General features: G+C 54.9%; 1 protein-coding gene across 2 annotated transcripts; it reads left to right on the top strand.

Moving 5' to 3' along the window:
* Positions 1–1736: 1736 nt before the first annotated feature.
* Positions 1737–5809, top strand: AK2 (adenylate kinase 2). 2 transcript variants are annotated; one of them, XM_010017522.1, is made up of 5 exons: positions 1737–1844; positions 1935–2029; positions 2825–2897; positions 3416–3611; positions 5521–5809. In XM_010017522.1, exons 1-5 carry the CDS (start codon positions 1746–1748, stop codon positions 5526–5528), a joined length of 471 nt encoding a protein of 156 aa, XP_010015824.1. In that variant the 5' UTR covers positions 1737–1745; the 3' UTR covers positions 5529–5809. The 2 variants fall into 2 exon arrangements, with proteins under 2 accessions (XP_010015824.1, XP_010015823.1); XM_010017521.1 differs by lacking the exon at positions 5521–5809 and having other exon boundaries at positions 3416–3806.
* Positions 5810–14895: the final 9086 nt, after the last annotated feature.

Genomic DNA, 14895 nt, shown 5'->3' with positions numbered 1-14895 from the left:
CGGGGCTGTGCTGGGAGGGGAGGCGGGTGGCAGCGCTGGAATGGGAGCAGCCCGAATCCACCTCGTAATTAGAAGCGTCGGTGACAAAAGGCATTTAAGGGAAGGAGGCAGATTGCAGGGTGAGGGCAGGGGTGGGAGTTTCCCTTCTCATTATCCTGCAGGAGCAAACATCCTCTACAAACACCCTTCCTCTTCAGAGTTGCTCTTAGCTTACCAGCAGCCTGTCCCCCTCTCTGTGCCCCAGAGGGGTGCAGGGTGTTCTGTGGCTCCTCAGCACTGAGGGGAAGGTTTATCCTTGGAGCTGCAGGATGTTGCAGTCATGCTTTGCAGCTCTGGTCTCACGTCACATCGTGCCTGGGCTCCTTTGGGCTGGATGACTTTGTTCAGAGGGTCCCAGCTCTGCAAAAGGCCATTTGCCTGTAACTGTAAAGCAAAAGTAGATTTAGGGGTGTTGCTGAAGTAGTTACAGTGAGTGTTGGGTACTGCTGTGCAAGAGAGATGCTTTGGATCCCCAGGGGACAAGAGCTGGGGCCTCTGACACACTGATTTTCTGAGAGTCTTGCCATGACTGAATATGTCATTAGGGGCAGTAAACTGCAGTGATGTGCCCCAAAACAAAGGGGTGTGGGGCAGATCCTGGGCATTGCTGCTGGCTGTCATGGGCTCACAGCCCCCCACAAAGACTCTGCAGGCCCCAGCTTGGGAGAACAACGTGGCACAGCTCCAGCTTTCACTCCAGGCTTGCATTGCAACACCAAGCCTGCAATAGCCCAGCTGGTTATGAAAGATAGGGCCGTTATCTGGCACTGCTGGTGCTATCAGCCACGTGTGTAGGGGGGCAGCTCCACAGGGCTGCTCTGCAGGTACGTCCTGCACCGTCCTCTGGCTCTGTGATAACTTGGCTGGGCCACAGCACTGCCTCAGGATGGGGTTTTGGGCTCGATTAGGAAGCAGAACCCCTTTCTCTGAACACAGTAATCAGGAAAGCACAGAAGGGACTTGGTGCTTCACCCAAACTCCCCCCAACCCAAGCGCTTCCCACCCCAGGGTGCTTGTTTGTGTGTTGGCACAGTCTGGTCCCTGCTCCTGCTGGGTCCCAGCTGTGTGTGTTGGAGAAAACAGCTCTGCTGAGGGGAGCTGCTCTTGAATAAACAGCTATTGTTGGGGCTGCAGTGCCTGTTAGTGCTTCCCAAACAGGTACTAATCCCGGCGGTATGTGGGAAAAACCAGGCAGCGAGGGCAGAGCTTGTCAGCAATTTAAGGCATTTACCTTCACAGGAGGTTTATGAGTCAATGAGCAACTGTTTCACCCTTCCTGGCTTCCACAGGGCCCTGTGGGTGAAGGTACAAAGTAGCAGGAAGTCGAGGTTATGTTGTATCTTGTATTGTGACCTCCCTCATCTCCAGAGTTTGTCTTCAGGCTGCTGGTGTCCCTTGAAATGCAGCAACCTTTGGCACAGGGAGGTTGCAGCACTGGTCCAAGTCCCTGGTGTGGAATGTGTCAGTAGCCACATGGTGGTGGGTGACACCCATGGCAGGGAGTGCTTCAGGTCTGAACATGCAGCTTCCACCCTGTTGACTCCTGTCTTCTAACACCAGGACCGCCCGTACAAAGGGTCTGACACAGCCTGGTGTGAGTAGAGCAGCTCTGGAGGTGCTGTGTGTAAAACTGGGGTGTCCTAGAATCGCTTAGTGTGGAAAAGACCTGTAAGATCCCTCCTGTGTCTCCACAGGTGAGTGATGAGATGGTGGTGGAGCTGATTGAGAACAACCTGGACTCCCCTCCCTGCAAGAACGGCTTCCTCCTGGATGGCTTCCCGCGCACAGTGAAGCAGGCGGAAATGGTACGTGAGCTGCTGCTCCAGCATCTCCTCCCTCCCTGGACACCAGCTCCCTCTGCACTGCCCTGCTGAGGTGGGTACTTTCTGTTGCAGCTGGATGAGCTCCTGGAGAAGAGGAGAGAGAAGCTGGACTCTGTCGTGGAGTTCAGCATTCCCGACTCCTTGCTGATCCGGAGAATCACCGGACGGTAAATCCTGTCTCACTCGGGGTGTGGGGTTTCCTACTCTGAGTGTGGTGACCCAGGTCAGTCTTTAGGCTGTGCTCTTGCTCTGCTGGAGCTGTTGCTGCTCCCTTATGCATGAGAAGAGAAGGCTCCAGGGAGACCTTGTAACAGTCTTCCAGTATCTAAAGGGGTTCCAGGAAACCTGGAGAGGGGTTTTGGACAAGGGCCTGCAGGGACAGGACAAGGGGAATGGCTTTAACCTGCCAGAGGGGAGATTGAGATGAGCTCTGAGGCACAAGTTCTTCCCTGTGAGGGTGCTGAGGCGCTGGCACAGGGTGCCCAGAGAAGCTGTGGCTGCCCCATCCCTGGCAGTGTTCAAGGCCAGGTTGGACACAGGGGCTTGGAGCAACCTGCTCTAGTGGAAGGTGTCCCTGCCCATGGCAGGGGGTTGGAGCTGGAGGAGCTTTAAGGCCCCTTCCAACCCAAACCACTCTAGGATTGTGTGATTCCATATTTGAGCACTGCTAGCATCCTGTCTGGGGTCAGTTGTGGCCCATGATGTCCCCTGTTTGCCCTGTGTCACCCTCCCATCTCCAGGAGCTGGCTTTCTTCCCCAGGAAAGCATAAAGTAAAAACTCCACTTCTTAGCACAGCTGCTTTTTTCAGGCGCCTGAAGAGGCCCTTGGTACAGAAATAACCAGAAGAGCTTTTTTCTTAGCAGAGAGAGGCTGATGGGGCTGCTCTTGCAGATGTTTAGATGCTGATGAGTTTGAGGTTCAGGAGAGCTTGTCCTTTGCTGACACTTGATTTCTGTCTTAGGCTGATTCACCCAGCAAGTGGCCGCTCTTATCACGAGGAGTTCAGACCCCCGAAAGAGCACATGAAGGACGATGTATGTGAGCTCCTCAGGCTGCAGCTTCCCTTGCTTTGGGTTTAGCTGATACTTTGCAGCATCCCTGGAAAAAACCTCATTGCTTTCCTTCTCTCCTACCTTCTGTCCTGGCTTTCTGGGGAGCGTGGGGATCTGCCTGGGCAGCCTGAGCCAACAGCACGGGATGAGTGAAGGGCATGGCTGTTCCATGGACCCATGCCGGACTCTGCCCATAGCTGAAGTTGCAGTGGGTTGTGACTGGTTTCCCTCCTGGGGAGCAACTGCAGCCTGCTCTTAAGGCTCCTTTGAGCAAGCAGAGTGGTGTGTGGGGGAATGACCACGATGCTGAATCCTCCTCTCTTCAGCGACTGCTTTGGCTGCGCTGGGTTCGCCCCGCTCTCCTCTGCAGACCGGGGCATTGCTCCTGCAGCTCTAGGCTGTGTTTGGAGGAGGGGAGCAGGGGTTGTGAGAGCTGCAGAGCGAAGGGGGCAGCACGTCAGGCTGCAGCTAGCTGGAGACTGTCCCCTTGCTTCTCCCAGGTCACTGGAGAGCCCCTGATCCGCCGTTCGGATGATAATGAAACAGCCCTGAGGACGCGCCTGAAGGCCTATCACACCCAGACCTCCCCCTTGGTGTCCTACTACAGCAAGCGTGGGATCCACACGGCCGTGGATGCCTCCCAGTCTCCTGATGTGGTGTTTGCCAGCATCCTGGCAGCCTTCTCAAAAGCAACATGTAAAGACCTGGTTATGTTCATTTAGGGCTCTGTCCCAGGACAGAGCTCTCTCGCTTTTCTCTCTGTCTCTCCATCTCTGTCTCTCTGGGGTCAGGGAGGGTGAAGAGCTAAGCAGAGTAGAAGAGGAGGGGACGAGGCGATGTGGTCCAAGGCCGGGCTGTGCTGATTCCCTATTAAACGAGCTGTTAACGGTCTCTATTTCGGGATCTGTGTGTCTGCGGATGCCGGAGCTTTGGCCTCTAGAGGTCGCGGCGAGCCCGAGCACCCGCTGCCCGGAGCGGGGTTTGCATCCCCGGCTCTAAAGGCTTTTGTTTCGCTCTAGAAGGAGCTAAACTTGCAGCTTCTCCTGGCTGCTCCGCAGCAGGAGGTTGGGAAGAAGGGCTGGGTGCTGGGTAAGTGATGCTCTGTTGGCTGCAGGCAATGGAACACGGGTTACTTTAGGAAGCAGTGAAGGGCTTGTGTGTCACCTGGGGAGGGACAGGTTGACTTCTGCTGCTCAGGGCTGGCTGAGAGCTTGTCCTGGTTCTATGGGTGTAATTCTCTGTGGGGCAGGTTTACCTGAGGGCTTGGCCCATCTTCCTCCCATTGTGATGGGGCTTTAGGACAGGAAGAGGGAGGGTGATTGCTGGGGAGGTTTCAGCCTCTCCTCATTTGTGGGCCCTTATCTAGCAAATATTAGTGAGGTGCTTTTTGCTTTAACAACTTGAAGTCTCTAGTCAGAGTCTAACAGTCACTGTGGTGATCTGCTGAGGACAAGAAAGGGATGTGGGGTTTATCTCTTCACTCTTGCCTTGGCTTTGGCCAAGGAGATGAAGATGTGTTGAGCTGCTCCTGATCCCACAGTCTAAATAAAGCCTTATTGCAAAACAAATGCTTTCTCAAGGCCTGAGACAGCGTTATTAACCACTGGCTTCATGTGCCCTTGAGCCAACGACCTTCACTGTGAGCTCATGGAAAAGTCTTTGTTCCTTGAGCACATCCTGCTGCTCCATTTGAGGACACTGCATGCAGTGTCCTTAGTGCCATTATACTGCTCTGTGGTGACCCTGCAAGGCTGGTGGTGGCCTTTGCCCATGTGGGGCTGCAGCCTGGCCTAGAGGACCCTGCTGTCAATGCAGACTGGCCCAGACGAGACTTTGGCCTTCAGCCTTCCATGTGTATTTAGTGACTTGCTGGTGGAGTCCCCTCCTGTTTTGAGGAATTGACCTGTCTCCCTCCCACACTGAGCTCTGGGGGCTGTGTGTCCACACCAGATGCCTCATCCTCAGGAATCCCTTGCTCTTTTTCTTGGGAATTTCTCTTTTGTCTGAAAATCACTCTGTGTCCTCAGACATCCTTCCAACCCACCTCTTCCAGCAAACTGGGAATACCATGGGGAACTGAAAGCGGTTGACGTGTTGCTCATGAAAGCACGTGGCTGCAGGGAGAGAGGGTTCGGAAGTAAATGGTGCTGGTTTCCCCAGCAGCCCTTGGGATCCACTGGGATCCCCCAGATGGCTGTTGCCTTGTCAACAGCCTTCCTGGGAAAGGGCAGCCCTGGTGTGTGGCATAGGACTGTGGGGCTCCAGGGGAGTGTGTGCTGGAGCTGCCCCAGTGTCTCTGTGACTATAAGGAAGGTCTGAGTGGAAGCAGCTTTTAGCTGAAAGCGTGTTGAGAGAGCTGCAGCTCCCAGCACGCTGCTGTAATCCAGGGAAGGCTTCCCAGCCAGTTGACATTCCTGGATCTGGCCATGGTTTTCCTCCACAGCAAGAACAATGTGTTCTTCCACTCTCTTGTTTCTTTCCCCCCGCCTTGTGCTCACTTTGCATCCAGCTCACAGTCTTTTCCTGCCTTAAACCATGGTTAATTTGGGGGGTTTCTTTATTTTTTTTTTCCCTAAATCTATGTTTTTGTTCCCATTTGTTCCAGCTGAGTGACTCCATGAAGCAGATGAGGCACCACCACACGCTGCACACTGCTACATCACCCATTGCAGCCCTCCCCTGGGGGCAGGGGAGGCAGGGAGGGGGTATGATTGATGGGAGGGGGGGGAAGGAGGTGGTAGACAAGGGGCTTGGGGGCTGATTTGGTTGGCTTTTGGTTGGATTCCTTATTCAGCACAATCATTGCGAAGAGGAGATGGGCTTCTCCTTCGAAATCACTTTTGGTTGGGGAGGCAAAACCATGGGACAGAGTGGAACATCCCCAGCAGGGATCAGGTCCTTGGCTGGTGAGGAGGGGAGGGCTAGATGCTGTTCCAGGCTTCTCCAGGACTTTGGGGGCTTATCTCCTGGGTACTCTGAGGCCACTGCTGTGATTTTCTTCCTGTCAGCGAGGACCAAACTGAACAAATGACTCATGGAAAGGCCAAGAAAGAAAAAAAAAAAAAGATGCCAGGTCTTTTCCTGGAAGTTTTGTTGTTCTTGTTCTGCTGCATTCCTGAACCCTGGCACTGGGACTGCTCTGGGCTGCTCTGGGCTGAGCAGAGGGGCTGTGGCTCTAGTCCCAGCCTGCCTTGGCAATGGGATGGCTTCACTGTGACCAAGCTGGAATTCTCACAATGCTGAAGGAATGCAGAAGAGCCTTTTTATTTCTGGAATCGTTGCAGAGCTAACACTGAATTGGGCTGGGTTTGCATTTCTTTTTAGCTCAAATGGTGCCTTTGTCTAACCTCTGAATCAAGAATAAAAGAACCCCTTTACATTTTCGTACCTGTTGCTGTGTTCTCTTTGACCTGCAAGCTGTGGGATAGGAGCTGGATGCCACTGTAGGCAACTAACACTGAGCTGGGTGGCTCCTCGGGCCTGATCCTATCTTGAGGATGTTTTGTGCAGTTGGAACTGTGGCTTGGAATTCCTCTTTTCCCTGCTGATGTGTTTCAATGCTTTATCACCACAGCAATGGTGTCTTCTGGTTTGCATGCTCCTGTTTCTTCAGGCATAGCACTGAAAGCACTGAGCCCTCTGTGTATCCTGACCCTTCCTGGCCAAAGCTCCTTTCAGGGATGGAGTTCCAAGCCTTTTCCATCTTCCCTTCACATTGCCAGTGCGTGCAGGAGCTGATGTTATTTCCTTCTCTCCTCCTGCAGCAACTGGAAGCCACATGCTTTGTCTTCTGCTTCTGCTCGGTTGCTTTCTGCCTTTTGTAGCTTGTTGCATCTCTCTGTTCCCCCCCACTGGTGCTTCTTGAAGTGCCAAGGGCAAAATCTGCTCTAACACAGGGAACAAGGGCAGTTCCTGGCCTCCCTTTACCCTGTTTCTGAGCTCTGGTGGGTTTATCACCATCCTGTACCTCCACTTAGCATTCCCTCCTTGTTGAAGGTGAGTTTGTGGTGTCCTTCCCTTGTTTCTTTTGCTGATGGATGTTAAGCTGGGCTCTTCCTCATTGTTTGGGATTGTGTCCTCTACTGCTTGCCTGCTGCTGTTTAAAACCTGTTCTGCCTGCTCCTCCTGGTTTCTAGTATGTGGGATGGAGGAGTCCTGGCTCCTCTGAGCTGGGCTGCTTCTGTTTGATCCTTACCTAAGCGTGGAGCATGAAATGAGCTGTGGGAGAGGCTGCTGGGGGGAGGCTGTTTACCTCAAGCCTCCATCCTCTGTGGCTGGATCTGTTCTGTGACCTGTCTCTCTCATGGTGCCCTTGAATGTTTTCCACAGCACATGCTGCTCTGCAGGTGCTGGAACTTCCTTCTGTTCCCCCATTCCGTTCCAGCAAGCTGCTTATCAGGCACTATTTTGAAAACTCTGTTCATATTTCATCCTCACAATTATTCAGCAACTATAAAAGGGGAAAATTCCTATTTATAGCCCAAGGACCAGCATCAAATAGGACACTGAATTCTCGCTGATAGAGGAAGTGACCTGTTCTCTAATGCAGAGATATTTCTGCTGAAAAGAAACAGCCTCTTGGATGGGGGAGGGCTGAGAAGCTTTGGGCCATCTCTTCCCATTGAAAATGTGCTGCAGTCCTAAAAATACAGTATCTGCCCTTCTCCCCTCCTGATGGAGCCATCTGTGCCAATGAGATTGCAGAAAAACCTTTTATTGTGCATTTGTGGGTAATAAGAATGAGCCCACTGACTCCTGGAGGTCTGGTTTGGAGCTGGGCTTGTGTTTCAGCTCCACACTTGATCTCTGACCTTGACTTTGGAGGGAGAAGTCACTGCAAAGATTACCTGCTGTGGGCAAGCAGCACGAAGCCCTTGTCTGTAGAGTTTGTACCATCACGGTGCACAGGGGCACAGCCGTGAGATGGAAAGAGCAGAGGGGCTGAGGAACAAAGAACTTGTGGAGAGCAGTGAATGGAGGGGGTGGAAAGGGGGAAGAGCACCAGGGACAGGGGTGGGAACGGCTGTGGATAAGGGGAGTGCCTGTTTTGCCTGAGCCTGCTTCCCACGACTGCCTCTGCCCTTCCTTCCAGGTAAGTTAAGCCACAAAGCTGTCGCTGGCCTTTGCCTGCCACTACTCCCTGTTGTCACTATGTCCTTCCCCTGCTCTCCAGGCTCTTTAGGAAGAGCTGCAGTGGATGATACCAAGCGAGGCTCTGGGAGGTGGAGGACCAGAGGATGGGATTCCCCCTCCTGTCGCTGTGGCAACCGCGGGGAAGGGAAGGGAAGCAGCAGTGGGGTGTGATGGGGAGGCTGCGGAGGCAGGGCCGGGCTGACATCACGCCGGGAGGTGGCGCAGAGGGAAGAGGAGTGGGAAAGGGAGAGCCAGGGAGACTGCGGAGGGAAGAGCTGCAGCGGGAGTGGGCTCCTGGGAGAGGTAAGAGATGCTCCGGGGGCAGCAGGGTGGGATCTGCTGGGATCAAATCCTGCCTTGGCTTCTTTCTGATGGCTCTTGGGCAGCAGCAGTGTTACACAATGCCCTGGCAGCCTGGCTGGCTGGTGCAAAACCTGCAAATCCATCCCCCCATGGATGGATACAGCAGTGTGTGTCACTGACGCTGTGCTGGGAAAGCCAGGAGTACCTGCACCTCCAGGGTGGGCTGAAGGGAATGGGGAGCAGCCCTGGTCCCTCTCTGGAGAACGGGACCAGAGCTCTCTGTTGGGATTAGAGCAGGAATCACTGATTAAATGAATGAGGAGTTTGCAGCCCCTGAGCTGCTGGGAGGCTGTGAGAGAGCTGCTGCACTGGGACCCAGCCCAGCAGCGTGTGTTTGCAGTGGGGAGTCTGAACTGCAGCTCTCCAGCAGGCTCAGCACTTACCCTGCCCTTGCAGGAAGCAGTAGCTGTGGGGAAGGCAGCGAAGGTGCACAGCAGGTGCTGGGAGTGCTCTGGATGTGGATCCTGAGGATCTGGAAAGCAAAACAACAAAGTCCTTGGATCCACTCTGGATGCTGTGTTGCCCTTTAGCGGTTGCATAACGGGATCTGATCTGTGAGGGGAGAGAACAAGGGGTGACGGTCACCTCTGTGCCCTGCAGCATCCCAGCATTACCCCTGTGCTGGCCCATGGCCCTGGGGGCAATTTCAGCTCTTCTAATCCTAAAGCTGGGCTTGAACACTTGAACACGCTGGTGGGTTTACAGCTCCATGGCAGGGGGTGTGTGGACTCTGCACCTACACGCAGGCAGCGATAGCAAAGCAGAAAGGGAGTTCATCGGCACCCACTCACTCTGTGCTAAGCTGACTTGCACCCAGCCTTGGGGTGTATCTGAGTGAGGAAAGGCCATGTGGTGTCCAAAGCCCATTGCTGTGGGTGTCAGAAAGCAGTATTTGTGCTGGAGGTGCAAGAGGCACAAAGCAGAAGCTCAGGAGGGCTGCAGAAACCTTGTCTGAAATCCAAGAACAGGGAGAGGGTGATGCTCCTGCCACTGCCCTCTTGGGGAAATAACACGTTTCCCATGTCATGGAAAGGGCTGGGAGCAGCAGTGTGGCCATGGAGAAATGCAGCCAGGAATGCTTGAGAGTACATGAGAGAGCAGAATGGCAATAAGGAGCAGAAAGATGCTTTAGTGAAGGCTGTTGCTGCGGGATGAAGGCACAGATGCTGCTGGGTCTATGGGGAGCACTGGGCAGGGGCCTGGGGGTGCCCAGACTGCTGCTGGTTCATGGTAACCCTGCAAACAGCAACAGCTTATGCTGCTGTGGGACTTGTGTGGGAGCACTGGCTTGGAGGCTGCAGTGTTGTCACTCAGGTGGCTGTGGGGCTGCATTTCCTGCCTCGGACAGGACAGGAGAGGCCAGGCCCTGCTGGCAGCTCTCTGAGCCCTCGCAGGGAGGGAGCCGGCCCTGGACGGCCCCAGGAGCTCCCACATGAGTCCTTGCTGGGCACAGCCTGAGCCAGGCCCCCCGGGGGCAGTTTGGGAAGGGGTCACGCTGCTCTCCTGCAGTTTCAGTGCCTGAGGCTGCAGTTCTGCATGGCCAGCAGCTAACACTGCTGCCGCTGCTCCTGAGCCAGGCGGGGAATGGCACCAGGAGCTCCTCCAGCAGAAGGGCCATGTCAACCCTCCTAGTCCTTGACCTGTACTTCGGCTCTCCTTGCTGTTCCCCCTGTACTTGCCTACACTGCAAAAGGGATGAGCATGTGAACATTACACAGCCTGGCATCTGCACATCAGCTGAAGCAGCTGCGTCTGACGTGCTCGTAGTGCTTTCATGCAAGCCTGTTCCACTGCTGTTACCTGTGAGTTGTCACCCTAGATGCACAGGAACATGGGAATAGATGGGAACTTGTGCTCTGCTGGGTGCTGGTTCCAGCACAAGCCCTCCTGGGAAAACAGGATGGGGAGCTGAGAGCCTCTGCAGAGCCTGAGCCACAGGGAGGAGCTGCCCTTGTGCCAGTGTCCAGAGAGGGCCCTGGGAGCTGAGCCAGGTCCTGTGAGGCATTTTAATCCTTCCTATTCCAACGTCTGTCATGACTCCACTGCAGTGGATGTTTCCTTGTTCCTTTGGCAGGGCTGCAAACAGGCCCTCACGGCACCTGCCTTGTGTTTGTTTGCACCCCTTATCTGGTGCCACTCGGAGCAGGCAGCTGGCTCCAGGAGAGCAGGGTGCTGTGTTCCACTGCTGCCTGCCCTGCCCTGCAGTCCCTCTATCCTCTCCCTAAAGCCAGGCTGAAATGGCCTTCTGCTGAGGTAGCTGTTTGTGTCATAGCTGAGCTTACTTGAGTGATCAATAGCTCTCAATGGGTATTATCCCTCTGGCCAAGTCAGCACTTCTGTCTTTGCTCTAAACCTGGTCCTCCTCTCAGCTCTGGGGGATCTGGGTGCATCCCAATCTACCTGCACAGAGCCCTGCTCCTTTCCTCCCCTCCTGCCAGCATCACTTCTTCTCTTTGAGGCTAAGCAAGAAGGGCTGGAAGCACACAGAGCAACTGCTGGAGCCTTCTGACTCCCTTTGGTGTCAGCCCTCTCCTGGCTCTGCCACAGCAGCTCATTCTCTGTGCTCGCTCCTCTAAGGAGGGCAGTGAGGACACTCAATGGGGTCCTCGTGGCATTGGCTGATACAACTGCCAGTCCATGGGCTCCACTGCTGTTCGCCGGAATTGTATCCCAGAGAACCAGGGCTGGGAGACAAGCTGCCCAGAATAAGGCTCCAAATGGATTTTCCTTGCAAACAGGAGAAGGCACCGACTCCCTGGAGCTGGATTTCCACTGGTTCCACGCCAGCAGCCGAGGGCTGGGCTGTGGCTCTGCCTGCAGGAGGCCGCGGGGTGTGCTGTGCTGTGAGCTGTCAGTGCCTCTGCACAGCGCTGTTCCTTCCAACCCAGAAAAGGTCACAGAGACCCAAGAGAAACCCACTTCCCTCCTTCTCTGTAACTCCTCTCTCTGCCTTACACATGCTTTTGTTGCCATCTCTTGCTTGCCAAATGCAGGAACAAACACTGGGGTTTGGCACGGCCCAAAGCCTTGGCTTGTCGGATGGGAAAGAGGCATCTGGGCCCCAGCCCGGGGCCAGGTCTCTGCTCCATGTTCACTGCTCTGTGTTCACTGCCAGGTTCTCCAGCTGCAGCCCTGGTGCTGATCCCATGCTGAGAGCACTGTTCTTACGTGGCTGGGGCTAGGCAGCACCCCTGGGTGCTGTGAGTCCTGCGGGAGATCCATGGGAAGTGGGTGGGAATAGCTGGAGCAGGACCCAGAGCTACCTGAACGCCAGCATGCGCCCGTGGCTGAGCTGCACGTACAGTGGGAAGTGCAGGAGTTGGCTCCACCTTGGGAAGCTTTTCCCCAAACGTGCTTGAGGGCAGGGAAAGGCAGAGGGAGGCCCAGTAACGCCTCTGCTGGTTTGGAAGAGGGCTGTGACTGCCAACGGTTACCCCTGAGAGACTGCAGGGAGGGATCCTGTGGCTGTGGGGCAGCAGGGAGGCACTCGCCAGCTCCTGCTTCAGTGGCAGGCACTGGATTTTATAGACTCACAGAATCAGAGTGGTTTGGGTTGGAAAGGACCTTAAAGCTCCTCCAGCTCCAACCTCCTGCCACGGGCAGGGACAACATCCACTAGAGCAGGTTGCTCCAAGCCCCTGTGTCCAACCTGGCCTTGAACACTGCCAGGGATGGGGCAGCCACAGCTTCTCTGGGCACCCTGTGCCAGCGCCTCAGCACCCTCACAGGGAAGAGCTTCTGCCTTAGATCTAACCTGAACTTCCCCTGTCGCAGGTTGAACCCATCACCCCAGAAACCTCCTACTCACTTTTCTGTGGGGCACAGCCCGGCCTCCTCACACAGCACAGGATCCAGGCTGCTTAAACACTGGCTTAAGGCAACCCACAGATGACCTCAGCCCCAGAGAGGAAGGAGGGTTACTCCTGGTGATGAAGGGGTGAGGGAGAGGAGGGAGAAGAGGAATTTCCTGGCTGTGGTAAAGGTGTGCTCTGCTTGAGGAGAAGTTAGAAAGAAGGTGGCAGGTCATGGCAGCAGCCAGGGGAAGGAAGAGGTGGGTCAGCAGCAAACCCTGGCAGAACAAACCCACTTTACCTTTCCATGCTGGCCCAGGAATGAAGGACACCCCAAACCACAGCTCCCCTCTCCCTTGTCCACCTTGTTCTGCTGCAGAGAGAGCAGAGCACTGGGAGAACAGCCCTGGCCTGACCCCAGGGCAGGGGCTTGGCCTCCAAAGGGCAGGCTGGGGAAAAGATCTCAGCTGAGACAAGGGAGCCCTGATGCAGCTGATTGTCAAAGTGAGACACTCACACATGGTTAGTGCTGGCTCAGCCCTCTGGAAAATGACTCCCATTTTCCTTGCTGTGGGGCCCTGTGCTGGGAACACTGTGCTGGGAGCGCTGGGAGTGCTGTGCTGGGAGGGCTGGGAACACTGTGCTGGGAGGCTGCAGACAGGAGGCGTTCCTTCTTCCCTTCTTTCTGTCTGTCAGTCTGGCTGCTGTCTGTCTTTTCCCCCTTTGACAGCTGTTGCTGGTTATGGAAATGGGAATGTTCCCCAGGCAGTTCTGGGCAGGGCTGACCACATGGGCTGTTCCTTCCTCTTCCCACCTCCTGACAGTAGTCCCAGATCTGGGTCCGTTGTAGCCTTGGCACAGCACTGCCCTTCCCCGCTCCTCTGCCTCACAGAATGCACAGGAGAGGCCCATGGCTGTGGGCTGTGGGGGAGATGTCTGCTCCTTGGCCTCAGACCAAGACAATTCCTGACTCAATTCTCTTCCCAAAGCACAAAGAAAGCGGGAACACTGGGAGCAGCCCTGCTGTGGGGATCTATAGCTCACACTGTCAGTCTGCGAGGAAACCTTGCTCCTAGCACAGAGATCCTGACCCCGCTGCTGCCCCCTCTCCCCGCAGTGCAGGATGGACATCCCATCATACAGGAGAGCAGGAGGGACATGGTGGCATCTTGCAGGGAAATCATTAGTTCTTGTCACATCTGATGCAGAGGCCAAGTGAGTGTCCACAGCATGGACAAGGGAACACTGGGCAAAGCTTAGCAAACACAGGAAGGAGCCAGCGGGGTTTATTGCTACTGAAACTGGGTGTCCAAAGCTAAGCAAGGTTTGTAAAGGGGTCAAGCATCCCTGTAGGCAGCAAGACTGCAGAAGGAACCAGCAACTACAGCTGCAGCAGGGCAAGAAATCTGGGGGCCAGAGCTTCAGCCGGTTTCGAAGAGAAAAGGGCACAACTGCAGTTCTGGTGTCCCCAACATCAGGAGTACATGGTGCTGTGGGAGCAAGTCCAGAGGAGGCCACGCGGATGATCGGGGCTGGAGCAGCTCCTGTATGGAAACAGGCTGAGAACATTGGGGCTGCTCAGCCTGGAGAAGAGAAGCTGCTGGAGACCTCAGAGCAGCTTCCAGGGTCTGAAGGGGGCTACAAGGATGCTGGAGAGGGACCTTCATCAGGGACTGGAGTGACAGGACAAGGGGTGATGGGTTCAAACTGAAACAGGGGAAGTTCAGGTTAGATATAAAGAAAGAAGCTCTTCCCTGTGAGGGTGCTGAGGCGCTGGCACAGGGTGATATGCACCCTACCAGTCACTTGCTGCCCCATCCCTGGCAGTGTGCAAGGCCAGGTTGGACACAGGGGCTTGGAGCAACCTGCTCTAGTGGAAGGTGTCCCTGCCCATGGCAGGGGTTGGAAGTCGATGAGCTTTAAGGTCCCTTCCAACACAAACCAGGCTGGGATTCTATAACCAGCAGGAAAGGGAAATTACTCCACAGCAGGTACTTGCACTGTGCTGGCCACTCAGAGGCAGCCCACAGAAGTGGGTGGATTCAGGCCACATCCTATCTAGAAGATTAAGAGTTCCTTGGAAAGCCCAAATGGTGCAACTGGACTAAGACAGAAAGAAGCTGTGTGGCTGATGCCAGGGGCAGCCTGAAGAACTTCCCCTCTCTGTTCCACTTTTGTTGTGTGGAAAAGCAGGAAGCTGATTTTGGGAGGCCAGGCAGAGGTTGCTGAGCAGTGACCACCCTGGTCCTGAGTGACAGGAGGGTGTTAGCACCGAGTGCTCAGCTCCCTCCTAACAGCACCCAAGGACAGGATGGCCTTGCTGTTGGTTTCAGAGCTCAGCTGGTTTCAGAGCTCAGCCCAGAGCTGACTTCAATAAAGAGCTGGTAAATTCAGGAGGAAATGCAGCTCTGCACAGCAAGGCACTAACCTTTGGAATGGCTTTGAGAGTTGGCTAAGTCAAATATGATAACTGGCTTGGAAATATCCTGATGGTTTTATGACCTTTCATAATGTCTGTACTTCTGTACCCAGACAAGGGTCACCAGACTTCTCCAAGACAGGACCAGATCCCCCCAGAGGGATAAAGAAAGAATTCTCTTCCTGTCTTTCCCTGTCCTGCTCTGATTGCCATTGCTCAGCTTCTGTAAAGCACCAGAATGACCCCAGGCCAGAGCAGCATTGGCTGGAGTGCT

This window comes from Nestor notabilis, unplaced genomic scaffold (genome assembly GCF_000696875.1).
Source record: "Nestor notabilis isolate BGI_N333 unplaced genomic scaffold, ASM69687v1 scaffold32086, whole genome shotgun sequence".
NCBI classification, from domain to species: domain Eukaryota; kingdom Metazoa; phylum Chordata; class Aves; order Psittaciformes; family Psittacidae; genus Nestor; species Nestor notabilis.
Note: the sequence above shows the minus strand (reverse complement) of the source record. Positions and strands in the feature narration are given on the sequence as shown.